The sequence below is a fragment of the Manis pentadactyla genome, chromosome 15 (genome assembly GCF_030020395.1).
Source record: "Manis pentadactyla isolate mManPen7 chromosome 15, mManPen7.hap1, whole genome shotgun sequence".
Classification (NCBI taxonomy): domain Eukaryota; kingdom Metazoa; phylum Chordata; class Mammalia; order Pholidota; family Manidae; genus Manis; species Manis pentadactyla.
Genome location: NC_080033.1, coordinates 55,443,423 through 55,467,827, shown reverse-complemented (window position 1 = coordinate 55,467,827; position 24,405 = coordinate 55,443,423). Strand labels below are relative to the sequence as shown.

Sequence of the window (24,405 nt, the reverse complement as noted above, 5' to 3'; positions counted from 1 at the left end):
CTGACTTATCCTTGGGGGATTAGAGAGGCGAATTCGGTTGGAAAGCTGTCTCCTGGACCGCCCTTCACAAGGATCCGGAACCCTGATGGGGGTCGGAAGGCGCGCGACTGTACCAACGCGCAAGCGCCTTGGGTATCTGCTTACGTAAACTACAAGTCCCGCAATGCTTTGAGTGAACTTGGCGGCTGCAGCTTGGAGCGCCGCCTAACGGCGCTTGCAGGTTGCCGCAGACCAGGTTTCGGGCGCGGCTGAGCAGCCTGCCGGAAGAGTTCCCCCTGCCCTCCGCGGATGTGAGTCGACCGAATTCCTGCGGGGGTGTTGTGGGAAATCTGGGCCTCAGCGCTCGGATAGACCCCAGGAGTCTCCTCTGCGCTTGGGACTCTTCCCTGACTCAGTCACTGCTTGCGTTGACTCACTTATTGACCTAAACATAATCGCAATAGGCACCTACTGTGTTCCGGGCACAGTGCAGGATGTTGGGAACTTTGCAGAAGCCAGACTGACCCGGCCTGACGACCTAGAGGAATTAGGGTACGATTTTTGGATCACAGATGTGAATGGATTTGTGATCAGAAATAAACGCTCCAAAGGAGTGAACAGGACAAAAGAGAAAATGGGAGGCGGAGGCCTCGGAAAAAAAAACGTAGAAAAGTGGGTAGAGAGGCATAGCCGATTCTTCACTCGGCAACCATCCTGTAAGGCCCTGCGGCAGTGAAGAACTAGGCTCCGCCCTTAAAGATCCTGGAAGGGGGCGACCAGTGTAGCAGTAGCACGGAAAGATGCCAAACTGGACCAAGTTAAAAGATTTGGGATTTTATTCTGCAGGCGACTGGGAGTTGCTGAATCGTGTTTAATGAGAGGATGGGAAGGATTTGTATTGTAACCAGACACCCACTATCTCGACTTACATGGGGGAAATGTTCTGAAGGGCAAAAGAAGCTGTGGAAAACCAGGGAGAAAAGGCCACGCAGTTGTCCAGGGAAATTACCTGCAAGCTAGTCCTCTGCCAAGTTCCCTCTTTCTCCCACTTCTTGCCCTTCTTCATCCTTTTCTCTGACTCTCCGTTTTCATTTTCTTTTTTGATTACACAGACCTACCTACCTTACTCAAAAGGTGTTGTTGAGAAGTCCAACAGATACCATTTCTTTAGGCACAGAACATTGAAGATTATGCTCCATAAAGGTCTCCCTTCCAGTACATAAAGTCATCTCTAATCTACACTAAAACATATAGTATGCATGGCTTTCTCCCTACGCCCATTCCCCTGTCCACTTTGTCACCTCTGGAGAAAGATAAACCTCATGTCTTCCTGCTTCCAATCTTTCCTCCTCTACAATCTGTTCTTCACATGGCTGCCAAAGAAAATATGACTACATAATTCTTCTGCTTAAATTCCTTGTATTTAGAGTAATGTCCAAACTCCTTCAACAGACTGTGAGACCTGACACCATCTGGTACTTGCCGCAGTCCTCCATCCCAGACTGGAGACCCCACATGGTCTGGCCCTTGCCTCCCTCCTCCCTCCTTCACTTCATGAACCCAGTGTGGTGTGTGTGTGTGTGTGTGTGTGTGTGTGTGTGTGTGTGTGTGTGTGTGTGTGTGTGTGTGTGTGTGTTTTAACAAGTAACAAATATAAAGTGTAACTGATTATGTAAACACATAGAATAATACTGTATAAAAAGTAAGCTCATGTCTCAAACTATTTTGAAAATATTTTTGTGTTTTTTCCATATTATCCATTTTAAGGCTTTTAAATAAATACTAAGTCTTGTACTTAGGCTTTTCCTCTGCAGTTCTCTTGCAAGAATCTATTTTTTTCTTCACTCTATTTTTTTGTTTTAAACAGAAGAAAAAAATACGCTTGTGCTTATTTCAACTTTACACTGGTCTAGGAGCAAAAAGGACTCCAGGGAGACTCAGAACTCAAATTCTAATTCAGTTCCCATGAAAACTTAAGAAAAGTGGGGAGGCTGTCAATGGTGAAAAAAATAATAGAGTCTCCAGCACAGACAAAACTTTTGAGAGCTGGAATTCTTTGAAAATTGCACATGTTTGGAGCTCATAACATCTCTGCTAGATCACAAACAGCCCACTAGCTTTGAACCTGCAAACTGGTCTCTTCTGATATATGTAGAGTCTATAAACAGAGGAGTCTTTGCAAATGCAAATATGACCAGGTCACATATAGAATAAAATTATTATTTCCTGGCCCACGTGTCCTTCCTCACCTTCAGAGAGGGAGATGGGAATGACAGGCTTTCTAATAATAGTGACTGCTTTTTATTGTTGGCCTGGCTTACTATGTGGTAGACTCTAAGTTAAACATTATCTCATTGAATCATTACAAGTATCTTATTAGGTGGGTATTATCCTCAGTTTACAGATGAGGAAACCAAGGCTTCGACTGTTTGCACCCACTTGCCCAAGCTCATTCCGGGGTAGAACTGCCTCCAAATGAAGATTCTGCAACCATCCCCGGGTCGCGCCGCGAACAGCTGGGCAGTAGGGCTATAACTGCAATTCCCGTGGGGCTGTGCGGCAGCGTCGCGAGAGTTGGCTTAAATGAGGCGGCGGGAAGGCGGCTGCTGTTGCTACCCAGCGGTTGGAAGGGCGGTCGGCGGAGGCGATGGCGGACGGCTACAGCCCCGACCAAGAGCCCACCACGCGCACGCTGCTGCGGCGCGTGCTGGATACAGCAGACCCACGCACCCCGCGGCGACCCCGAAGTGTTCGGGCTGGGTATGTGACCGCGCTGACAGAACACTTGAGCAACCAGAGGAACAAGGGCGTGGGGTCTCCGTGGGATCAAGCAATGACCCTGTTTGGAGAGGGAAACTGAGTTTCGGAGAGGAGCAGAGCCCAGGGCTCTGAGAACTGTCTCTATTCCCTAGCTCGGTTTAGGCCAGCTGTTTGTGCCCCCATCCCCGGACTCCAGGCCGCTAGGGCTTGGGACCAAAGAGCTCAACCATACAGGCCCCGTATTTGGGGGTCTGCTTCTGAAGGTGAAGGATAAGCGCTCAGAATCTGACCTTTTTTGCCCTGTTCTCTAGGCCGCATTGCCTCAAAGCAGCCCAGAGTGTGTCCAGGCATCTGCCCTGAACTGCCTGCCAGGTGGTCAACACCTTTTCCTGCACATTCAGCCCTCCTGTCTCTGTAGCTCCCAACTGGAAGACGGGAAAGGAGCTGGAGAGCTGAGTCTGGGCAGAAGTCGGGAGGCAGGAACTGGAAAGATGCTTCGGGAGGGGGCAGGAAGTTTGGCCTGACTTGGTGGGAGTGTCAGTGAAAGAAGGCTATAGTGAGCTAATAGTGCTGAGATTGTGGAAGTTGGCATCTGCTAGACTAAGGCAATGCAGTTCCTTTAGAGGCACTGGGAAATCATTCATTATAGGTTTTAGAACAGTAAATGATGAGGTGGGAGCAGTGCCCTGGGAATATTTACGTGGTTCTGGAATCTGAGAGGGATTGGACTGGAGAGACTAGGACTGAAGTAGTCCATGTGGTGGTTGCTGTCAGACTCTGACAAGTACTCAGAAGGTTTTAAAATATTTAAATATCCTTTTGGGGTTGTTATTTTAACATCTAAAATGGATACTCTTCCAACTGTATGACTAACCTCTATTTCTGCCAGTCACCTCTGTGAAGCCTTCCCCAGTTCCTCTCTCTAGCTGGGTCATTGTATTCCCTCTCTGTTTCCATACCCCTGGGGCTCCCCTTCATCCACAACCCTGTTGATGTAGAACTGGGAACAGGGGCTATGGGAGGGGCAAGTGGTTTCTGGACTCAGAAAACTTGAGGGAAATGGCTTCAGGCCAAAATCCTTGATGAAGGCATGTCTCTGCATCCTCTGGTTCCCCCTCCTGATTTAATTCTCAGAGCTGCTGTTCTTTACACAGTGCCCAGAGGGCCCCGCTTGAAACACCTTCTTCTAGGAGGCTAAGCAGACAAACAAAGACAACTGCCCGACGGTGTTCCCATAGAATCAGGGTACGTGCCCAGCCCACTGACCACTACAAGGCTTCAGCTGCCTTCAGGGGGTGGTCTAGCTCTGCTCTGGAGCCCACCCTGAGAGAATCTGAAGGTAAGGGAACAGACTGATTGTTTGGTGCTTTTGCCTAAAGTCTATTGGCAGATTGGTTCCAGTTCAAGCCAGTGGGCCCCTGGAGGAACAGACACCCCGGACTCTGCTAAACAACATTCTACTGACTGGTGAGTGAGCACTGGCCTACAGGCCAGAGTTAGGCAGCAGTCCGGTGGTACCCCTCATTCAGGGCACCCTGCCCCACCCACCCCACCCTCTCCTTGCCATTTCTGCAGCCCCAGAATCTTCCATCGTGATGCCAGAGTCAGTGGTGAAGCCAGTGCCAGCACCACAGGTGGCTCAGCCCTCCAGACAGGAAAGCAGTCGGAGCAGGTGTATAGTGAATTCCTCCTTGGGGTGGGTTATTGGGCAGCTCTGATCAGCAGCCTCTCAGGGGCCCCAAAAGTATTGGGCTTCTTGGCCTGAGATAAGCTCCATCTTTGTAGCCTGGAGCTGCAACTTCCTGAACTTGAGCCCCCCACAACCATGGCTCCAGGTCTTCTGGTTCCTGGCAGAAGGAGGCAGAGGCTGAGACTGTCAGGGTTTCAGCAAGGAATGGATCAGGGGCTGCCTCTCTCTCAAGGTGAGGCCCTGGGCAACACCTGTGTCCACCCTCTCACTCCTGTCTTCTGGCTGAGGAAACCTATAAGAAAGCTCTTAGGAGCCTAGCAACTTACTGTGGTCTCTTTTTATATTCTCTTGCAGAGCCTCATGGGTATGTTGATGCCTCCTCCCTCACTAGGTACTGTTGCCTGTTCTGGGGTTTGGTGGGGTGGGAGGTGCTGATTGGAATGGTATCTGATCATATAGCTCCCTGCCAGTTTTAGCTTCACAGCCTGGTGGCTGTGCTCTAAGAGATAAGGATCCCATGGCAAAAGGAGAAATTCTCTGGGAAACTGGCCCTCAGGTACCTGACTTTCCTTTGTGCCTTCTCCCTCCCACCAGTTCCCTCAACCTGACCTTTGCCACACCTCTCCAGCCACAGTCAGTGCAGAGGCCTGGTTTGGCCCGCAGACCTCCCACCCGCCGAGCTGTAGATGTGGGTGCATTTTTGCAGGATCTGCGAGATGCTTCTTTGGCCTTGGCTCCTCCAGGTAAGGTTGGGATTTCTCTCTTCTAGTCTGTGGGGAAAAGTCTTCCCCCATGACAGATAGGAGGTGCTGTTGAGTCCAGTGTTGCTCTCCTGTCATATCAAGGACCGTGAGCAAGTCTGGCCAGGAGATCTATGAGGAGTTTCTGCTTTTTCTCCATAAGTTGCCCCTTGTCTTGGTGGGGCCAAGTCTAAGTCCCAGTGTCTTCCAGGATGCTATAGCTTTGAGGAGCTGCAGGGCTGAGGGTAGAAAGAGGTGTGGTTTCTTGTAGGTTGAAAGAGGACAGGTTTCAGGATCATCTGGTCTGTCAGAGCTGACTTGGGAGCCTGATTCCAGAAGACAAGTCAAGTTCAGCAGGATAAGAGGAGGGTTGCAGAGGGAGCAGCATGAGAACTGGAGAGTGGAAACAGGGTTGATCAGTTTGGGTGACCCAAGCTGTAGAGCCTGGGAAAGCCAGTGCAAGGAGCAGGAAGGTAAGCAAGGAGAGCTATGGGAGGGGGATAAGACTTAGAATGCTATATAGTCTTCTCTCTCTGAAGGTCACTCAGGGAAGACTCATAGGGCCTCCTGCCCATACCCTGGGACTGGGTAGCAGCAGGTAGGCCAGGAAAACAGTGCCAACTGGCCCTTGATTTCCAGGTGACAGCACCAGAACTCCAGTTGCTACCCTGCCAACGGACACCGTGCTGGAGGACACCCAGCCCTTCTCCCAGCCCTTGGTTGGCCGTTCCCCCAGTGTGCACCACTCTCTGCCCTGCCCCTCTCACACCGGGGTTAAAGATGCTAGGAGAGCTGTCAGTCGCAGGACACGGAGCAGTGAGCCTGGGCTGCAGAATAACAGTGAGTATGTGAATCATGTGGCCTGGGGCCAAGATGAGAGTTGGCACTGGTGGTTTTCCCTCCTCAGGCCCGTATGTGTGCTCCTCAGGTCTCCCTGACTGTTGGCATCTCCTCCATCAAAGAGCAGAGTCATTGTTGGGCCAGGAGACTCCACACTAATGCCTGGGGGTTGCCTCTGGCCTTCTCTCCTTGATGGCTTAGGCTGGGTGTTACTACTCTGTCTTTACCCTTCTCAGAGCTACAGCCTTAGCCTACTGCTTCTCTAGCCTGTATTTTCTCCCTTTGTTTTAGGTCCTGGGAAACCAGCCCAGCTTCTGACAGGAAAGGCAGAGAAGGCTGATGCTTTTGATATGGGCTCCCCAATCCCTGCCAGCAGTAGTATCTCTAGAGATGTAGAGCCCTTACAGGATGGAGTTGGTAAGGAAATCGAGGAAAGGATGGAAGAAAGCTTGGGTGTGAGCCAAGCAAAGGAGGCAACAAGAGTACAAGGATCTGCCAGAGCAGAAGAGCCTGAGGGATACACAGAGGTGACAGAAGCAGAGGGATCCTGGGGGGCTGTTGAGGCCAAGGAGCCAAAAGGATCTTCAGGAGATGAGGTCACCTCTGGTAGGACAGGTAAGGGGCCCCATGCAGGGATCAGCAGGTGAGTGGGTAAATGGCAGCTGTGTTCAGTCCCTGGTCTTGGAGGAGGGGCTTACCTGGGTTGTGTTTCTGGGTACAGATGGTGTTGGGCCAGGGAAATCTGAGAGGCCCTTTGCTTGGCTGGCTGGAGCTAGATGGAGCCCTTGAGGGACAGGACAAGGAGGCTGTTGGCCTTCAAGTTAGGGTGCAATAGGCCAAGCCCTCTGTAACCCTGCCCTTCCTCTACAGCATGTCCAGAGTTGGCTTCCAGCACCCCCGAGTTTCTTCAGGCCAGGCAACTTCAGTTTCCTGAGCCAGCCCCACCACCGAGCACTGCAGTGTAAGATTCCATGACCTTGCTCCATAGGGACCTCTTGGGAAGGGGGTTGGCACTGAGGATGGCATTGGGCACCACAGGGTTATCCCCCTTCCCATGGTCATGGCATATGATTACTCAGCAGAGAACCCTGAGTTGGGCTGGGTGGGGCTCACTGAAGGCACATCTGTCATCCTGGTGCCTGCTTCCAGGGGCTTAGAGGAGCCTGGGAAGGGGGAAGTGCCTAGATCAGAATGCAGTCAGAGAAGGGTACCTGGAAGAGAGTCAGCAGAATCAGGCAGCCATGGGCTGAGGGACGGAAATGTCTACACCAAGGCCTGGGGGTCATGGACCTGAACTAATACCAGTTTGTGTGGTGAGGCTAGCCTGGGACATTGGGTCCTGACTGTGCCTCCTCAGGACCACAGGGAAAGACCAAACCTGTGGCCCTGTGGCCCCACTGCCCCCCAGCAGGTGGTTGGAGCTGTTGTTCCAGGCTGGCCAAGGAGCACAAGGGTCTTAGTCTTGGCAGAAGTCAACAAGATTCGTCTTTGATTAGGGGCCTATTCAGGCAACAGTTCAGCTAACTGTCCACTCATGCCCCAGCTTATCTTCAGAGCCCCTGGAGCCTGTGTTGGTCAGGCTTCCTCCCAGGGCCCGAACCCCTGGCCCCAGGCCCCGTCAAGATCCTTACAAGACTGGACTGAGCCACTATATGAAACTCCTTAGCTTCTATGCTAAAATGCCAATGGAGAAGAAAGCCCTTGAGATGGCAGAGAAGTGGTGAGTCCTGGATGTTTGGGAGGCACCGAAGAGCCCCTCAGATCATGAAGAGTTTGTTCAGTCTGGTCTACCCCAACCTTCTTGGCAGCCTGGACAAGTATTTCCAGCATCTTTGTGATGACCTAGAGGTATTTGCTGCTCATGCTGGCCGTAAGACTGTGAGGCCAGAGGACCTGGAGTTGCTGATGCGACGGTAAGTGGGTGGGAGCAGGGAGATGCTGGGTGTGGGAGCGCTGATGCTGATTCTCTTTCCTCTGCTGCAGGCAGGGCTTGGTCACCGACCAAGTCTCCCTGCACGTGCTTGTGGAGCGGCACCTGCCCCTGGACTACCGACAGCTGCTCATCCCTTGTGCATTCAGTGGCAATTCTGTCTTCCCTGCTCAGTAGTGTCCAGGCCTCAACACCTTGCCTGTCCCCACATATTCTTCCAGGTATCCTCACCACCCTGCCCCCACCCCCCACCCCCACCCACCTTCCCCATTCCCAGCATCAATAAAGTATCATAAACAATATGCCATCTTTTTGGTGCATGTCGTTTTGGTGCAAGCCAGGCAGGGACCAACCCCCTTCTCCTTGACTTGCCAGCATAATCTGGAGAACAGCACAGGTTCAGACAAACAATTTTATAAATGTCAGGGGTTAGCTCAGGCTGTATCTCGAGGCCCCATGTGCCTGATGTCAGCCATCTGAAGTCGTTCCAGGGCAGTCCAGAGCCCTATGACAATGTCCCCTTCACATCCTCTGGTAGTTATGTCACAGGAAGCTGGAAGGCTGGCTCAAGTAGCTGTTCAGGGTCTCCTTGTCCAGGCTGGGATCGATGTTCATCAGGGCCTCACGTATTTTGGGTAGGGACACCTCATCATGGCTACCCCACAAGGAAAGAGAGAGATAGCCCTTGACCCTTTCTGCATCCCAGACCCAAGATGGCCTCTGCTGGGCTTAAACAATATAGCTTGCCCAGCAGCAAGCTCAGTGCATGGGGAGACCCAGAGGCTTGGGATGCCACACTGTGGCCCAGTCTGTGGGACATACCTATGGCTAAGTGGGCCTGAGGGCCCCAGGATCACTTACAGTTCCAGGCCCAGCTGGTGCTTTGGCTCCTATAAGTACTCATCCTTTTCATCCAGGTACTGTTCCCACAGCTTTTGAACAAAGGGCACATTCTGGCCCTCCTCATCCTGCAGGGGGCCATAGGCACAGTGAGGGCACATTGGCTAGGGTTCAGCAGAGGCTATGGCAGGTTTCTGGACTCTCTCTCCATCCTACTCACCTCCATAAACAATGAGCGATATTGGAACAAGTCTGCGTTGCTGCTGTTGGGATCCCAGCCCACTGCCTCCATCAATTCCTGGATTTTCTCTTCCTTTTTGAAGGGGAAGGTGCTCTTGAGGACAGTCCTGTGGGGAGAAACGAGAGCCAACAGGGTCCTGGCTATGGCCTGCCCTCCCATTTCTCTGTACCCCTCTGCCAGCCCCACTAGTGCTCAAAGGGGCAGCATGTGTTGATTTCGTGGCCTTTCCCACTAGGCTCCACTGTCCCTGCACACCTGGAAGCCTGGCTAGAGGAGAAGTAGGGCAGGAGTTTGGGGTGGCAGGGCCGGCCTCTCACCTTAACTGCTCCATGGTTAGTAGCCCCTCATTCTGAATGTCAACATTTGTCATTTCCTTCAGCAGATGAGCTATTGTCTCCTTATTCTTGATGTACATGCTCTCTTTCCTCTACAGGGAGGGAAGCATTGACTGACTTGCTGTTTCTCTGAGTGGTAGGGACAGAGCTGACCTATGCTGAGGACAAAGGGTAGCGGCTCTGGCCCAAGCTCACCTTTCCCATCAAGACTGCATAGAACTGACTCATGACTTCATTAGAGTGGAAGAGCTTGATATTTTCAACAATGGTATAAGCCCAAGCCATGGCATCACTAGGTCCAAAGCGACGCTCCAGGAAATTGAAGAAGAAATCTGGGAAACTCTCTTTCTGCAGGGTGGAGGAGAAGACTGCTTGGTAGGCCTGCCCCATGGTTGGCTGTCCTTCCTGCTGTGTAGCTCCCAGAAGGAAGCCTCCAGAGGATTCTGGAGGCCACTACAGGCCAAATGGCTGGGGAGATCTGACCTGCTCCTCAGCAAGACGTGCCTTCCAGGCATCCTTGAGGAGGTTTACCACATCCATCTTAGTTGGCTTCTTGTTCTCCACAGTGCCATCAAACCGAAGGAAAGGTGGGATGGATTCTCCATAGCCCTGAAAGGGAGAGCGTCAGCTAATCTCTGGGCCCACCTGTGGCCCCACCCTCAACCAGGGCAGAGCCCCAGATAGTTCCCCCAGAACCTCTGGTCTCAGCAGCAAGGCCTGGCCATTCTGCCTCCAGGTCCAAGCCTCCTGAGCCCACGGACTCTCCCACTAACCAGACCGTGGAAGAAGTCTTTCTCCCGGAGGAGCCCCTCGCCGATCTCCTCCAGGAGCACATCCACCAGCTGGTCACTGTTCTTGCCTTTGGCCAGCATTTGCCAGCGATCTGGGCCCCCAGCCACCACATCTGCAGGTGGGGAGAGGGAGCTGGAGTCCAGACCACACACCTGAGCAGGTCCTGGGGCCCCAGAGGCCACCAATACCTTCACACTTGGCCCAGTTAGGCCGCGGCGTGGAGGTGCGCTGGAGCTCCTGGAGCTCAGAATAAAACTGGTCCCGCTCCTTCACCGTGCTCATGTGCAGCTGCAGCAGAATCTCATGCTCCTTACAGACCTCTTTGTAGTCGTCTCTAAGGCTGTTTAGCTGTGGACAAGGTGACTGATCCTCACTAACCCCCCCTTACAGAACCCTGCCCTACCAGGCCTGCCCTGCCTGCCAACCAGCACCTGTTCCTGAAGATCCTTGTTGGTCTTCTCCTGCATTTCAAAGTCCCTCCTGGGCACCACATCTCCAAAGTTGGCCTTCATGGTGTTGAGTTCCATCTGTGTACGGGTCAGGTCTTGCCGGGCCATCTTCAGAGCCAGTGTTAACTTCATGGGGTCCTCCCCCCAGATGCCTGCAAGGGGGCCCACCAGCTTGTGTCACCATGGCTCTGGGGCCTGTAGCCCAGGGCAGAGTTAGAGTGCCCCTTGGTGCATGTCCCAGATCCTTCTCTCCCTGCTTAGGAACCCCTGGTTCTTTCCCACAGCTACCAGCCTAGAGCTTTGTGCTTAAATAGAGAAGACCAGGACATGGGGTACCAGGCCTATCGCGACCTCAGGAAGTCCAGGCTGCTTCAGCTGCCAACAGTTGTTTCCTACTTTAACACTGAATCTATGATTCTCAGTCCAGCTCAGAAGATCCGGACCCAGGTGTCAACAGGGACATCTCCCTCATGAAGGAGCACGGAATGAGCAGATATTAGGAGAGTTGAATAAGTGGAGGTGAGGGGTGAGAGCCAGACTTCTCTCTAGTGCTCCTCAGGGGAGAGACACCTACCTCAGGCTTACCTGGCGACTGGGCTAATGACATGTCCTCTCGCTGGTACCGTAGCTCATTCAGGTCTGCAATGAGGATCTTGCGGGCATCGCGCTCACTGAGGTAACGCAGGTACTCCTCAGCCAAGTTCTTCCTCAATTTGGTTACCTATTGGGAAGGTAGCTGCATTTGCAGGGGCTGCCTCTGGATCTCTGTATGCAGCCAGTCACCACAGGGGAGAGGATGGGTGCTGGGTGGCTGTATCAGGGCCTGGAAACAGGGAAGGTGGAGGAAAAAGGAGAGTGGGCATTCCTTCAAGTCCAGCAAAGTGCCAATGCTTCCAGCAAAGGAAGCCAAGGAGTAGGCTTTTGCTGGCATTTGGGAGCACACCAAGCCAGTGCTGAGTCAAAGAGGAGGGCAGAATGTGGAGGCAGCAGGAGCTCTGAGGGGAGGAGGTGGCTCAGTGTGTCATTCCAGACAGAAGGGTGGAAGGAATTAGGGGGTCACCTTAGTGCCCAAGGCCTTAGGTAATCCCTAAGAAATCCAGGGAGCTGGTCACCACATTACTCCCATTCACCTCACTCTGTAATGAGATCTCTTCATTCTTTTTGTCAATGAGCTTTAGCAAATTCATTTTCTCTTTCTTCAGCATGGATATTTCGTGTCTCTCTTCAGCCCTCATGGCCAGGATCTTTTCATTGCAGTCCTCATTCATAGTGATAAGCTTGGCCTTCAGGGGCTCCAGAGCCCGAATTTTCTCCCTTTGGTGGGCTAAGCAGGTAGGGGAGTCCCTTTGGCACCATGGAGAACACACAGCTAGAAGACACTGATCCTAAGGTCATAGTGAGTGGCTACATCCCTTGCAAACTCCAGGATTCTATGCATGCCTTGTTCAAAGCATGGCCCCTGCTTAAGGCCTTCTTGCACTTGCTTTTAAACCAAAGATAGAGTCTAGATAATAACTGAGGTCTCACCTATGCCCTTTCTCCCTACAGCCTTTAGTTCTGAAGCTGTACAGTGCCTGGCCCCTCCTAAACTTGGTTGGAGGAGCCTCCTCACTTCCCAGAAGTGCTTGCTCCCTCCTGGGCTTCACTCTGAATAGAAAAGGTGCTCTGTTTCCTACAGTTACTGCCCCCCCACGCTTCCCAAGGACTGGAGATCCCCTTGGAGTGCCCTATCACAGGACAGTGTAAACAAAAGGGCTGAGCAGGGTTTGGTAATGTCAAGATTCCATTAGCAGCTGCCCTAGCCTTGTTGCACAGCCCTGGCTCAGAGTAGGATCCTCTCTGCCCTTTCCAGGCAGGCCCAAGTGGAGAGGCTACAGTCTTACCCAGCATCATCTCATATGCATTCTTGATGGAGGATAGCAATGGCTTGTAGGTTTTGAAGTCCTCTATGAAGAACTCAAAGATCTCTCTATAAGGCTGACAAGAAAAGGGGACCTGTCACTTCCTGGCCTACAGCTGCTGATAAGCTTGGGGAAACTGATTTTTCTTTGCTTGACTTAGGAGTGTGGTAGCATGAAGCTGCCAAGTGACACACATTCAAATAAATGCCCGAGGCACCCCCTGGGTCTCACAGTAACAAGGCGCTTAAGGGGCAGCTCTATTCCTCTCAATTGCTCTCTGGAGGGCTCCTAGAGCTGTCTCTGAAGCCTGACACGAGACCTGGGTCATGACCTCCCCCTCTACCTTTAAGCCCCCTCTCTGGCTCTCCAAGCAGGCAGCCTCATCCATGCACCGTGCCTCAGTTGGCCTCTCACTGGCACCCCCCCATCTTCTAGCCCTGTAGGGGCAGGAGGAGATTGAAGGCTCTAGCCTTGCCTCTGACCTCCAGGTAGAGGTGTGGTTTCCAGTCCCACCTGGACACACAAGCAGCACTGCATACTTGAATGAGCACAGGCTCCTGAGTCAGCCCTTTCGAATCCCAGCCCCACCACTTTGCAGCTGTATGCTTTCTCTGAGCTTCTTCTTTGTTGGTGAGGTACTTTCAACTTAGGAGCCTGCATGTGAGGTCCTGACCAGGGCCTGGCACACAGCGTTGCTCAGCAAATGCTTCTGTCAGTAACTAAGGCAGAAGTGAGGGATTCCCTGTCATTATCCCTGTGTGAACAGCGATTTGGTGATTCCCTCTCTAATGTGTACCAGAGTCCAGGATGCATCTAGATTTTTCTCTTCCTTATGTATCTAGTCTAAGTTCCTTCAGCTTGGGGCTGTCATCACTGGGCTGGTGGACACTGTATGGATGACCCCTTCTTGCCCAACTGACAGGACTCAGGCTCCATTCACTGATGTCCAGGCTAGGCACTGAGGGTCGCAGAGATGAAGAGACTAGGGACAGCATCTAGTCCACCTGACTCCGGTGAGGAAACTCAAGCCTCAGGAAGGTTTTGGTTCCATTCTGGCAGCCTTGCCTACTCACTGGCTTTGTCATATAACTTGTTTCTCTTACCACGAAGGGAAACCCAAAAGAGCTGGGAGAGGCTGGTCTGTCCTTCTGAACATCTGAAGTGCTTAGTCCTGGTAAGTCGGGTTTCTTCCCACGTCTCCTCCTGTCCTCCCCACAGTTATTTGGTGGCTCTAACCTGCAGCCTCAGCTCCTGGGCAGAATCCGTGCCCAGATCCAGCAGAAGGAGCTCCTTGCATAGGTAGTTCTCTAGCTGCTCCAGGTACCTTGGCTTAGTAACGCCCAGAGGCCGCTGCTGGTAGCTGCTGCAGGGGTGGTGGGATGAGATGTGATGGGCATGCACAGACCCTTGTACCCTCATTCTAGGACAGTACACATCCCTGTGCTGTCTCTGGGCCCAGTGTTGGGTCTGTACCAGCCCACCCACCATCAGGCTGACCCTGGCTTACCCTGCTCGCTGGTGGTAGTCATCTGAACAGGGCTTTCGATTATGCAGAATGGTCTGGCCACTGGAGTATGTGGGCCATGGGGACAGGTGGCTGTCAATGGAGAACTGACAGGAGTGCAGAAAAGGACAGGTGGGGTTACCATGGCAACATGGATCCCCTTCCTGATGGTCCTCTCCATCCTCCTCCTTCAGCTTCTGATTTTTTTCCCAACACCTCTCAATACGGTTTATAGTTAAGACTGTGGGCCCAGAATCAGAGAGGGCTTAAGTGAAACCTCAGATATCCCTTGTTAGCTGTGTGACTACAGGTTTAATTTTTCTGCGTCTCAGCCTCTGCATCTATAAAATGGGGATGGTTTTACTCCTCACTGCACTGGATCGAAGTGAGGATGCAATGAGAAGGCATAAAGGGTGGTTTACACAGACTCAGGTACCTCCTAGGAATTCAGTAAAGGTGAGTTATTCTTCTCTTCTGTAGGTATGTCAGTGAGTATTGAATACTTGTGCTATGAAAAAAGATATGAGTACCAATTGGGACCAGCCCTTGGCCCCACAACACAGTTAAGCTAAAGACACAGAGACAGAGGAGGGCAGGCCCAGCCTGAAGCCTGAACTGACACACAGGACTGCAGAGATGCAGCAGGGTGAGCTGTGGACCCTGGGAGGTGGCTGGGCTGTACCTCCTGGGAGCGGGGGAGCTTGGTGGGGGGTGTCCTGAAGCAGTGCAATCTCATTTTGAACCTTGAACAGGGATAGAGAGTAGAAGCAATCGTATGTATGGGTTTTTTTTTTTAACCTTTTCATTAAAAAACTCAAATCATAAAAAAAAGGTGATCCTCTGTCCCTGTGAAGCCTACTTCTAGATTTCATCCATTTGTCATTCATTTATTTATCAAAGATTTCTGGGTCCATAGCACATGCCAGACTCTTGTGGGTTCTAGGGATGTGAGGGAAGCTGGGGGTATGATGGAGGTGGAGTGATAAGTGAGCAGATAATCGCAAGTCAGCAGGTAGTGATCAAAGCCAATGCAGGTTACAGGAGGGTGGGGACCCCTGACTGGACGGGGAGGCCATGGGAGGCTGGTCATCTTAGAGGAGGAAGTGAAATTGTCAGTGAGGTTTAGTAAAGCTTGAGGGTGTGCATACGAGTAGCTGAGGTCACTCTGAGATAGGATGTGTGTGTCAGGGGAGGTCAGGAGACGTAAAGACGGCCTGGGTAGCACCAACCTCAGGGAAACAGGAGTTTTGAAGAGATATGAACAGGGTCTGATGCCCAAGGAGAGCAGGCTGACTGAGGCGGATGTCTGGGGTGGCCAGGTGCAATGGGAACCAGAGGTGGGGCAGCAGCTTTATGCACAAGGGTGGTCCTCAATGCCTTACTTATGACTACGGAAAAATTAGAAAACTCCTAAGTGTCCAAAAATAGAAGATTGTTATGCAGCCATGAAATGGTTATGGAGAACCTTAATATGGAAGTATGCTAATGCTATAGCTCTAAGGGTTAAGTAAAGCCTTAAATTAGAGAATAAGCACAACCAGGTAAAATGAAAGACCAGGAAAGATGGAGGAAATAATCCAAAAGGTTATCAGCAATTATTATTCTCTAATGATAGGCCATTGGATGCTTATATTTCTATAATTCTACATTTTTCAAAATTTTCTATCATATGCATAAATTACTTTCAAATTTAAAATAAAATTGAATTCAATATTAGAGCTCTCTATGTGGCCCTTAGCCATTTAGAAATTTAAAAATAAATCCATATTTTTCCTGACCTATTTATTACTTAAAATACAACATGTTATGGAAATGCTAAAATTCCATATCAGTATCTGGGATATGATCAGAGAAGCACTCATAGGTATTTATTTCAATTGCTTAAAATACTTTTGCTATTAGGAAAGAAAGCCTTAAACCTTGGGCTGCTTGGAAAGTTATAGAACTATAAATAATACACTTTTTAAAAATAAGAAATAAAAGTAGAAGTAGACACACTGGAAAATGGGAGAAGTCAAACTGTTAAAAATCAAGCCAGGAAAAAAAATGAGACTGTCAAATTGATGTGATTTTTTTTGTAAAACTGCAAAAGTAACCCTGGATAACACCTAGGAAGTTGACAAGGAAGCGAGTTAATTATAAAGTTTTCAGACTTTTTAAAGACCAGTCATTGTGTTCTGTCTGCCATTTTTGCTGGGAGGAAATGTGGTCACCCTACTTTGACTCCCAGGCAAATGCAGCTTCTAGGTCTGCTTATTAACAGGGCCTCCACCAACGGGTGGCTGGAAAGAGGTGTTCTGGGAGCTCCTATGCTCTCTGCTTCCCCCTGCAGGTGAAAATGGAGAGGGCGGCCCTGGGGAGCGTGGAAGGCTGGCGGGAGAGAACAGCGCCCCCTGGTGGTTGAGAATGGCGGCGGCGCCCGCGCAGAAGAAAGCTTGGCCCCACAGGTCCAGGGTGAGTGGTGGCTAGGTGAGCTGGAAGCAGGTGCCCCAAGTCATTGGGTTTTGAGGGGCCGTGGCTGTGCTTGGTCTCGAAGGAGAGTCTATGCCAATCTCTTCTCCCTCCCTGGAGTCAGGGTCCCCATGCTGGGAGGCCCCCAACCTCACAAAGTGTGTGGCCCATGCATTCCCAAATCTTCCACAGGGAACATACTCACACAAAGAAAATCATCATACAGCGCACAGGGCTCCACTGTGAACTGGAGTTACAGGTTTGCTCAAATGAGTTATTTCATCTGTGAAATTTGGACAATGGCTCTTTGCTGATTAAATAATAACAATCCTATGATCATATTGACAAAAGCCCAAAAGTACCTAATAAGACAGTATTCATTTTTCATATAAAACCTTTAAAGAACAGGAATTGAGGAAGGACCTTTCCTGAGACTGGTAGAGTCTTCACTTCCAACCCAGAGCCAACAACACAATGGAGGAACATCCCTTTACTCCTGCCTTCACACACCTACTCACAGCATTTATGGAGCTCTCGACATATGCCTACCACTCAAATACCCTATCTGGTGCTAGGGCCATAAAGACAGAAAGGTACAGTCACAGCCTGGAAGGACTGTGGAAGATCTGGTGTGACCATCCCAGCACTAGCACCTAGCCTGGCACATGGCAAGCTGGATAAAGAAATGAGGTCCATTAAAGAATGATTAGCCCCGGGGTATAGGTGTCTGTGGACAGGGGCTGAGTCTCTCTCTACCCCAGGAAGTCTGGGAAGGCTTTTTAGATGCAGTCAGTGTACACACCCCCACCCCAGAGCCTCTGTGAGCCACACTTCTCTGACCGGGGAAAAGCTGCTCTGGAGGGCATGTTTGAGGTGGGTAATGTTTTGGGGTTGTACAGAGGGAGGCAGATAGGTCTGGGGGCTGACGTTTGGGGTTCCAATAGGATATTGCCACTCACCAGTGTCTTCTGTTTCTGAGAAAGATTGTGTTTCTGGATGTTCCTGGTTTTGGTGAGGAAAGAGTCATCTCTGGTCACTCCTGAAGACCCCAAGTGTGTTCTGCACAGAGAGTGGGAAGACAGTGGTGGGTGACAGAGTCCTGTCAGGGAAGAGCACCTCCACACTTCCCAGCTCCGCAAGACGTAGCCTCCTCTTCCCACCAGAGCTACCTCCAGATTCCAGAGATGCTGCCAACAAGCTTCTGGCCCTGGGCCCAAACCATTTTCCCATGTTCCCAGAGTCTCACCAACTTCTCATCTCCAATTCCTACAGTGGCAGGACACCCTCACAATGAGCCCAGAGAACTCTGTGGACATATACTTCATTCAATGTTCAGTCATGGCCGCAGTGAGTCATGTATGTGACTTTGGCACCCTCTGGGGTGTGATACCAAAGGCAGGAACTATAGGACAAGAAGCACAGGGCCTGGGGTCCGAGAGCCAGAGTGAGAGTCTCAATCCTCCACTTATTGGCTGATAGGGCCTGGAGCTGACATTTGGGGTCCCAACAGGAACCCCCCTAACTTGCATAAGTCATTCAACCTCTCTCAGCCTAGTTTTCAAAAGAGAAATGGAAACAATTCTTGCTTTTCCTATCTCACAAAGTTGTTGTGAAGTTTAGAGTAAAAGAGATATGCAAAAATAACCTGTACACTTCAGGGAGCTTCATAGATGTTAATAATGACAGCAGGATGGGAGAAAAGTGGATCCTAAAGAAGTCTTTAGCTCCTAGGCCTCTTGGGAGAGCCATACTTGATCAAGCTAGGAAGACATTTGGGGATCAGTAGGTAGGGCTGCATGTGCAGATTCAGGTGGAACAAAAGGAAGATGTAATTCCAGAAATCCACCATGGGAGTGGGCGGGGGTGATTTAAACTGCCAGACAGATCTGTGTTTTTATTCTCTTTGTTAACTGGTTACCTTGGGCATCATGGGGAAAATAGAAGTTCCTATGGCCAGGATCCTCCCCTGACCCTAAACTACTTGATGATGTAATTGGCTTACTGCTAATACTTCCACACCCATAGGCAATAAGCTGTTATTGACTGAGTCACTATATAAAGAGCTCCACCCAGTGCCCTGGATGGAGGCAGAGACAGAGGTGGATTACAGACCTGCAGACTGCTGGATGCAGACTGATTCTAGTGTATGACCTGCCGCCATGAGAATAAAGCAGGGTATAAACCTTTTTACCACAGAACGTTTTAGAGCGTTCCATTGTCATTACTTGATCTCACCAAATCCATAGTGAACTCACCCAAGATGAAACCCTCAGGCAAGAGAGACATGCTGTGTGACTTCTCTGAACCTCAGTGTCTTTGTCCGTAAAAGTGAGACTAGGACTACCCAAACTCCAGCAAAGTTGAGAGAGCAGTAATGTAAATCCAGTTAGGAAATCCTGTCCTGCAGGGTTCCTTAGTCCTACCTCATGGAGCAGTGACACCCCAAACTCTAGCCCTCTATTGTCTCTCAATCAGACAAGTGTGAGCAAAACATGTCAAGTAAGCAGTTGGTGTAGAAAATAAAGGGTTTTTGCCCAGATATTGGGGTTTGAGACAGGATCAGCAGATCAACCCATCTGCTCACTGGGTTAAATCAATACCTTCCTGTCAAGACCAGCCAATTTTCCAAATTGTTTTTCTTGCCCCTGCTGATAAACAAGAAAACTATGGGGAGCTTTACAAATCCTGAGAAGTTGCCAAGTGGAAAAACTCAGTAGATAACAGATGTTAGTTTTGAATGTCAAAGGAGGCAATATCAAAAGCAGATTTGTGAATAACAATAATTTAAAAAACACCGGTAGAGTCAATACACTTACCCAAAAGCCTTAGGATGCTTCTTTAGTATTATATTAAATATTTTACACCAATTCTCTACAAGGAATGAGAAATCTATATTTCTATTTCAAAGGTGGAGAAAACTAAATCACTTAAATGATGGCAGGCAGTGGGTTTCACAAGGGTATATCCTGTGATTGAGTGAACTCAAGCTGCTGAATTCTATCCACAAAGCTACTGTGCCAAGGATATGAGGGTGAAAAGAAAAAGCCAGTGGGGAGCAGAAACCTGCCCCAGGGAAATGCACAATTTGAAGGACTGTTTTAGAGGGTTCTGCTGACATATTTATAGTGCTCAGGCTTGGCCTGATCATCATCCTAGCCCTGCTCTAAGGGGAGTTGAAGGAGGACCTGACTGTTTCTCTAAGGGAAACAGTGAGCTTGGCCCAATATACATCACTAAATACTAGTGAGTGAAGAATATGGAGAGAAATGAATGATGGCTTGTACTGCCATCAAATTCAGTCTCAATAGTTACATTATGCTTCCTCGATATAGATGGAGATTCTCTTTCGGAGTCTGTTTCTCATCTCTTTCAAATATAACTGCAATTTCCTGAATCATTCCTGCGCTGGGTAGTGACACTTTCTTAAGACTGCTATCTGGTTCTTATAGGTTCATTTTAGCTCTGGATTAGATAATCAAATTGGCATTTAATTTCCTGATTTTTGTTGGCTTTCTCTGTCAAGACTGTAGACCCTGAAGGATTAGAGTTTAGGTGAGATAAGGTTTTTTGCATTGGGAGTAAGCAGAAGGATGAAACTATATTCATTAAACACTTACTGAATGCCTATTATATGCTAGAGCTGTGATGAGAGCTTCACATATTCTGCCTAAATTTTCTCAAAAATGTGAGGTGGGCTGTATCACCCCCACGTTTGAAATATAGAAGCAGAGGCCCAGAACTTAATGGCCTTCTCTGAGCTCCCAAAGGTAGAACGGTATTTAGCCAAAAATTTTAATTTGTGTCGTGTATTTTGTGGATTTCCTGGCTAGTGGAGCTAGTAATATTTTGCAGTGCCCAGAGGCTGCACCCCTGAATACAGGCAGGAGTTACCCTGAGGCTGTGAGTTGTGCCTGACTGCTCAGAGTTAACCAGCAATTCGACAAGAATCTTTGTCATAAACTGGTGAGTGAAGAGGCAGTTTAACTCTGTGTCTAAGAGCTCAGGTTGAGAAGTCTCAAATGGCTGGGTTCAAATCCTACTTCTACCACTTATAAACATGTGTAAAACACATGATCTCTTCAGGCTTCCATGTCTTTGTTAGTAAAATGGTAATATTACTACATCACAGAGTTCTTGTGTTAGATGTGGTATATAAAGCACCTGGCACATAACAGAGGTACAGTACAAACAAGCCGGCTGTTACTAAGGATGAAGTACGCCTGCCCTTTTGTTAGCACGTAACTTCTTCATTGGGCTGAAAAATCAGCCCAGATTCTAAGAGTTTCTGCGCCACCTACCCTGTGGGGCTGGAGCCCCAGACCAACGGACAGGGCCAGGAGGTACAATTTCTCTTTCTGAAAATACTCAAGCTCTCCTCTCCGCCGATAGCCCGGCCAGCGCCTACCTCGACGTGGTGGTGAAGCTAGAGCTTCGCGGTTTCGGGGAGGCCATGACCCTGTGGCCTCAGCTCTGCCGGAACCAGGGTGCTGGGAAAACTGTGGTAGTGTACAGCCCGTCACCATGGCGACAAGGCCCCAGCAGCCCAGCGGCGGGGGCGGGGTCAAGGTTGCGCCACGCCCCCGATCCCCGATCCCGCCGGCTGGGAGGAAGGCCAAGAAGCAAAGGTGGACTCAGACCTGGGAGATGGGTCTCCTCAGAGTCAGTCCCTACAGTGGTTTTGACCCTAACTGCCAGAACTGAGGCAGGGGATAAACAGAGGCCATGGGAGAAGGAGGTGAACTAAGAGGCCGGAGCCGCGTTGTCAGTGGGAATTGTAGTTTCCGGTGCCCCTATGTCTCCGCGGAGCAGGCTATGGCTGGGCAGATTTGTACTTCATCTCCCACAGTTCCCGATCAGTCTGACTTGGCCCGCCTCTGGAGAGCTCTGCACTGTGGGATATGGAGTCCAAAATATGGAGAGGCGTGTCAGTGTCCAAAGAGAGGCGCCGGGCTGGGACTCGGTTTCCCTGCGGCCCCGGAAGGCTCGAGGGCCATTGGCTGAGCGGGGCGGATCTGGTCTCGCTCTTCCCCGCCCCCAGTGACACAATAGCAGCTCCCTCCAAGATGGCGGCGGCGACGGCGGACCCGGGAGCTGGGAGCCCGCAGGCTGGAGACTCCTCCGGCGGAAGCGCTGGCGGCGGGCTGCCGTCCCCGGGAGAGCAGGAACTGAGCCGGCGCCTGCAGCGCCTGTACCCCGCGGTCAACCAGCACGAGACGCCGCTGCCGCGCTCCTGGAGCCCCAAGGACAAGTACAACTACATCGGCCTCTCCCAGGGCAACCTCCGCGTCCACTACAAAGGTATTGGCCTGTTTGGCCATGGGGGGCAAACGCCACAGCGTGTGCGGGCTACTGTGCTGCCCGGCCCCTACCCCATCACGTTCCTTCTGCGGCTCGGGTGCTCCAGGTTAGGCCTTCAGTCTCTGCGGGGTGTCCAGGGTGCGGAGCCGATCAGGCCGAGGATCGACTGCCTACTCTGCTCTGCCCTGAGACACCCTAATGTCAAGAGAATTGCAACAGGTTCTGGGCCAGACCTTCCATCCTAGGGCCTGCCTTCTTGTCCTGGGATAGCCCCAACTTCAGGGGGCCTTTCACCACCGCTTAGTTTTGGGAGTGTCTGAAGAAAGGGGTGATCACATCCCTTCCATTAGCCAGAGGCCCATGGGCTTCTACCTGCCAGACATTCCACACAAGGCCTGGAGTTCTGTACTAAAGTTGGGGGGAGGGCCGGTGTCTTCCAGGGCTGCCTACTTCCCTGGTCTCGCAGGTGGGCTGCCTGCATTTTGGAGAGACTGCCGGCAGCACTTGGGAGTCTCTTATATGCACCCCCATTGCCTGTGCCCTCCTTTGCTTTGTATGGGAGACAGTGTCTCAGGGAGGGCTGCTCTTCTCAGGAAGACGTGAACCAAAAGTGGGAGGTTTATGTATTTGCTCAGTTGTTGTCTAATTATTCCTTGGACTATGTAAGGGCTTCCTCTGGCCATAGAAGGGTGAAGTTGCCATGGAGCAGAGAAGAATGAGGCTTCCATTTGCATTTCCTTCTGCTGAAATTTCTTCTTGCCTTCTCCTTTAGGTCATGGCAAAAATCACAAAGATGCTGCCTCTGTACGTGCCACCCATCCCATACCTGCTGCCTGTGGCATTTATTACTTTGAGGTGAAGATTGTAAGCAAAGGAAGAGATGGGTAAGCCCCTTCTTACCATCTTCTTTCCCTCAACACCAAGCTGTTCACTGTGGTCAGAGTTCAAGGTCTCCTGGCTGACCCTTGTGACCAATGTAAGCTGCTGAGTGGCATGGATCTGGGCTGCAGAGTGTTGAGTAGTGGGCTGCCTTTGTTACCTGCCTGACTTTGGGCATGACCTAGTCTGAGCAGCAGCCCTTGATGGCAAGTAGGTGCACTGAGGGTAGAGGAGAGGACTTCTCTTTAGTGGTGATGTAATGAGATATCTCACAGGTCAGGGAAACAAGTAACAGTTTACATTAACACTTCAGTGTCCAGATGGGTTTGTGACTTCCCTCCTTTCACACTCTGGCTTCATTCAAGGTTCATTTTCATGACATTTAGTCATGTAGAGGCCCCTGTAGGTTCAAAGGGGTAATAGAGTCTTCACAGCATTCATCAAAGCTGTGGCACTGGCCTGTCATCTCAGGGTAAACAGCATGCACATGGCCAGAATCAAGTGACCTTTTTGCTCATAAACTTGTTTTCCAGTCCACGGACTTGAACACCAGTTGGACCAGCTTTAGGAAGTCCTCATTAAAATCAGCATTAGGGAGGCTCCTTATTTTAGAGTGATCTAAGCAGACACAGTATGTCAGAGGGCAGATTTTTCATTTTTCTTTTTTTTCATTTTCTCCCAGTCTCTCTTTTTTCTGGTAATTATGACAAAGCAGGTGTTTAAGTTATGAAATGACATGATTTCCGCTGGCTTGGAAAAGCTTTCTTCATCAGACCTTAGGTCTGGTGTGGGAAGTTTGCCAACCCCCCACCAGTGACCTTCGTGCCAACCCTGAGTGTGTGTTCTTGAGCATTCAAAACATTTCCTCTCTCCTAGGGATGATCCCCTTTGTGGTGCATGCCACATGCTTGGCCATGGGGCTACGTTGGAGGTAGGACTGCCAGAGTTTGGAGCTGTACCTGTTTCTTTAGTAAAGTTATAACATCCCTGTCTGGGAGGGCTGTGTGGTCATGGGTAGATTGTGGGGCTTTGATCTTCTCTTCTCTTCAATCTACCTCCCCTTGATTGTGGAGAGCTAGGCCATCATCTAAGCTGCCTTTAACCTCAGAATTATGGTTCTAAAATTCTGATCATGTCAGGCTATTGTGTCTCTCATTTTTCTCCCCATTTGGTGCATTTACAGATAGGAAATATATTATTGGAGAGCTTTAAAGTTTCTATTTCCCCTTTCTACCATCTGATAAAAGCACACATATTTAATGGGTGTGAATGAGAACGGATGGTGTGAATGAAATGGTCTTTTAAAACAAACACTGCAAAAGTAGTTGTGGTGTAGACTGAAATGCTGGAGTTTCATATTGCTAGAGAAACTGAGGAGCATTTCTTAAACTTGTAGGGAGGAAAATGGATTGTTTTCTGTAAAGTCCTTATCTTAGATAATAGTGAGAGAAGAAAACAGTTTTTCAGAGGGGGAGTGTTTAAACAAAGAGATTTGAATTCCTTAATTCCTTCATCTGGCTTTTAACACTTCAGTTATAAGTGGATCTTGCTGAAAAGGCCCTGTGTCTTGTTAGATTACCTACTGTAGGTGTTGCCTGCAAATCTAAAGAGAGTTGGACATCTTCTCCCAGCTTCTATTCCCAGAATTTTTATATTTGGTAAATAGAGCTGTTAAGCTGACCTGGAAACCTCAGTTTTAAAAAAGTCTCAGGTCCGTGTATGCCTGTGGTGGCCTGCTTCAGTTGACCATCATCAGATGTCAACTATATGAATGCC

General features: G+C 50.1%; 3 protein-coding genes across 6 annotated transcripts in view; 2 read left to right on the top strand and 1 right to left on the bottom strand.

Moving 5' to 3' along the window:
* Positions 1-426: 426 nt before the first annotated feature.
* On the top strand, positions 427-9,544 carry CENPT (centromere protein T). Of its 2 annotated transcripts, XM_057493211.1 has the most exons (15): positions 427-531; positions 2,377-2,739; positions 3,894-3,984; positions 4,119-4,206; positions 4,315-4,411; positions 4,525-4,661; positions 4,784-4,820; positions 5,024-5,172; positions 5,809-6,009; positions 6,301-6,624; positions 6,880-6,970; positions 7,553-7,729; positions 7,818-7,922; positions 7,993-8,160; positions 9,454-9,544. In XM_057493211.1, the coding sequence occupies exons 2-14, from the start codon at positions 2,627-2,629 to the stop codon at positions 8,114-8,116; spliced, it is 1,734 nt and encodes a 577-aa protein (XP_057349194.1). In that variant the 5' UTR covers positions 427-531; positions 2,377-2,626; the 3' UTR covers positions 8,117-8,160; positions 9,454-9,544. The 2 variants fall into 2 exon arrangements, with proteins under 2 accessions (XP_057349194.1, XP_036753660.2); XM_036897765.2 differs by lacking the exon at positions 9,454-9,544 and having other exon boundaries at positions 7,993-8,233.
* TSNAXIP1 (translin associated factor X interacting protein 1) lies at positions 8,338-21,175 on the bottom strand. 3 transcript variants are annotated; one of them, XM_036897899.2, is made up of 16 exons: positions 20,858-21,174; positions 17,412-17,511; positions 14,005-14,108; positions 13,734-13,860; positions 12,480-12,573; positions 11,727-11,920; positions 11,182-11,317; positions 10,579-10,748; positions 10,336-10,495; positions 10,129-10,259; positions 9,839-9,964; positions 9,551-9,703; positions 9,338-9,447; positions 9,000-9,126; positions 8,801-8,907; positions 8,338-8,594 (listed from the first exon to the last, which is right to left on the bottom strand). In XM_036897899.2, exons 1-15 carry the CDS (start codon positions 20,902-20,904, stop codon positions 8,830-8,832), a joined length of 1,857 nt encoding a protein of 618 aa, XP_036753794.2. In that variant the 5' UTR covers positions 20,905-21,174; the 3' UTR covers positions 8,338-8,594; positions 8,801-8,829. The 3 variants fall into 3 exon arrangements, 2 of the variants coding, with proteins under 2 accessions (XP_036753794.2, XP_036753795.2); XR_005027242.2 differs by lacking the exon at positions 9,338-9,447; XM_036897900.2 differs by lacking the exons at positions 10,129-10,259; positions 10,336-10,495 and having other exon boundaries at positions 20,858-21,175.
* A 309-nt stretch (positions 21,176-21,484) lies between these two features.
* Positions 21,485-24,405, top strand: part of RANBP10 (RAN binding protein 10) — a 74,472-nt gene continuing 71,551 nt past the window's right edge. Inside the window, exons 1-2 of the mRNA XM_036897670.2 lie at positions 21,485-21,750; positions 22,523-22,634. Of these exons, the coding sequence (XP_036753565.1) occupies positions 21,516-21,750; positions 22,523-22,634 (347 nt within the window). The 5' untranslated portion in view covers positions 21,485-21,515. The remainder of the gene's footprint in view (positions 21,751-22,522; positions 22,635-24,405) is intronic.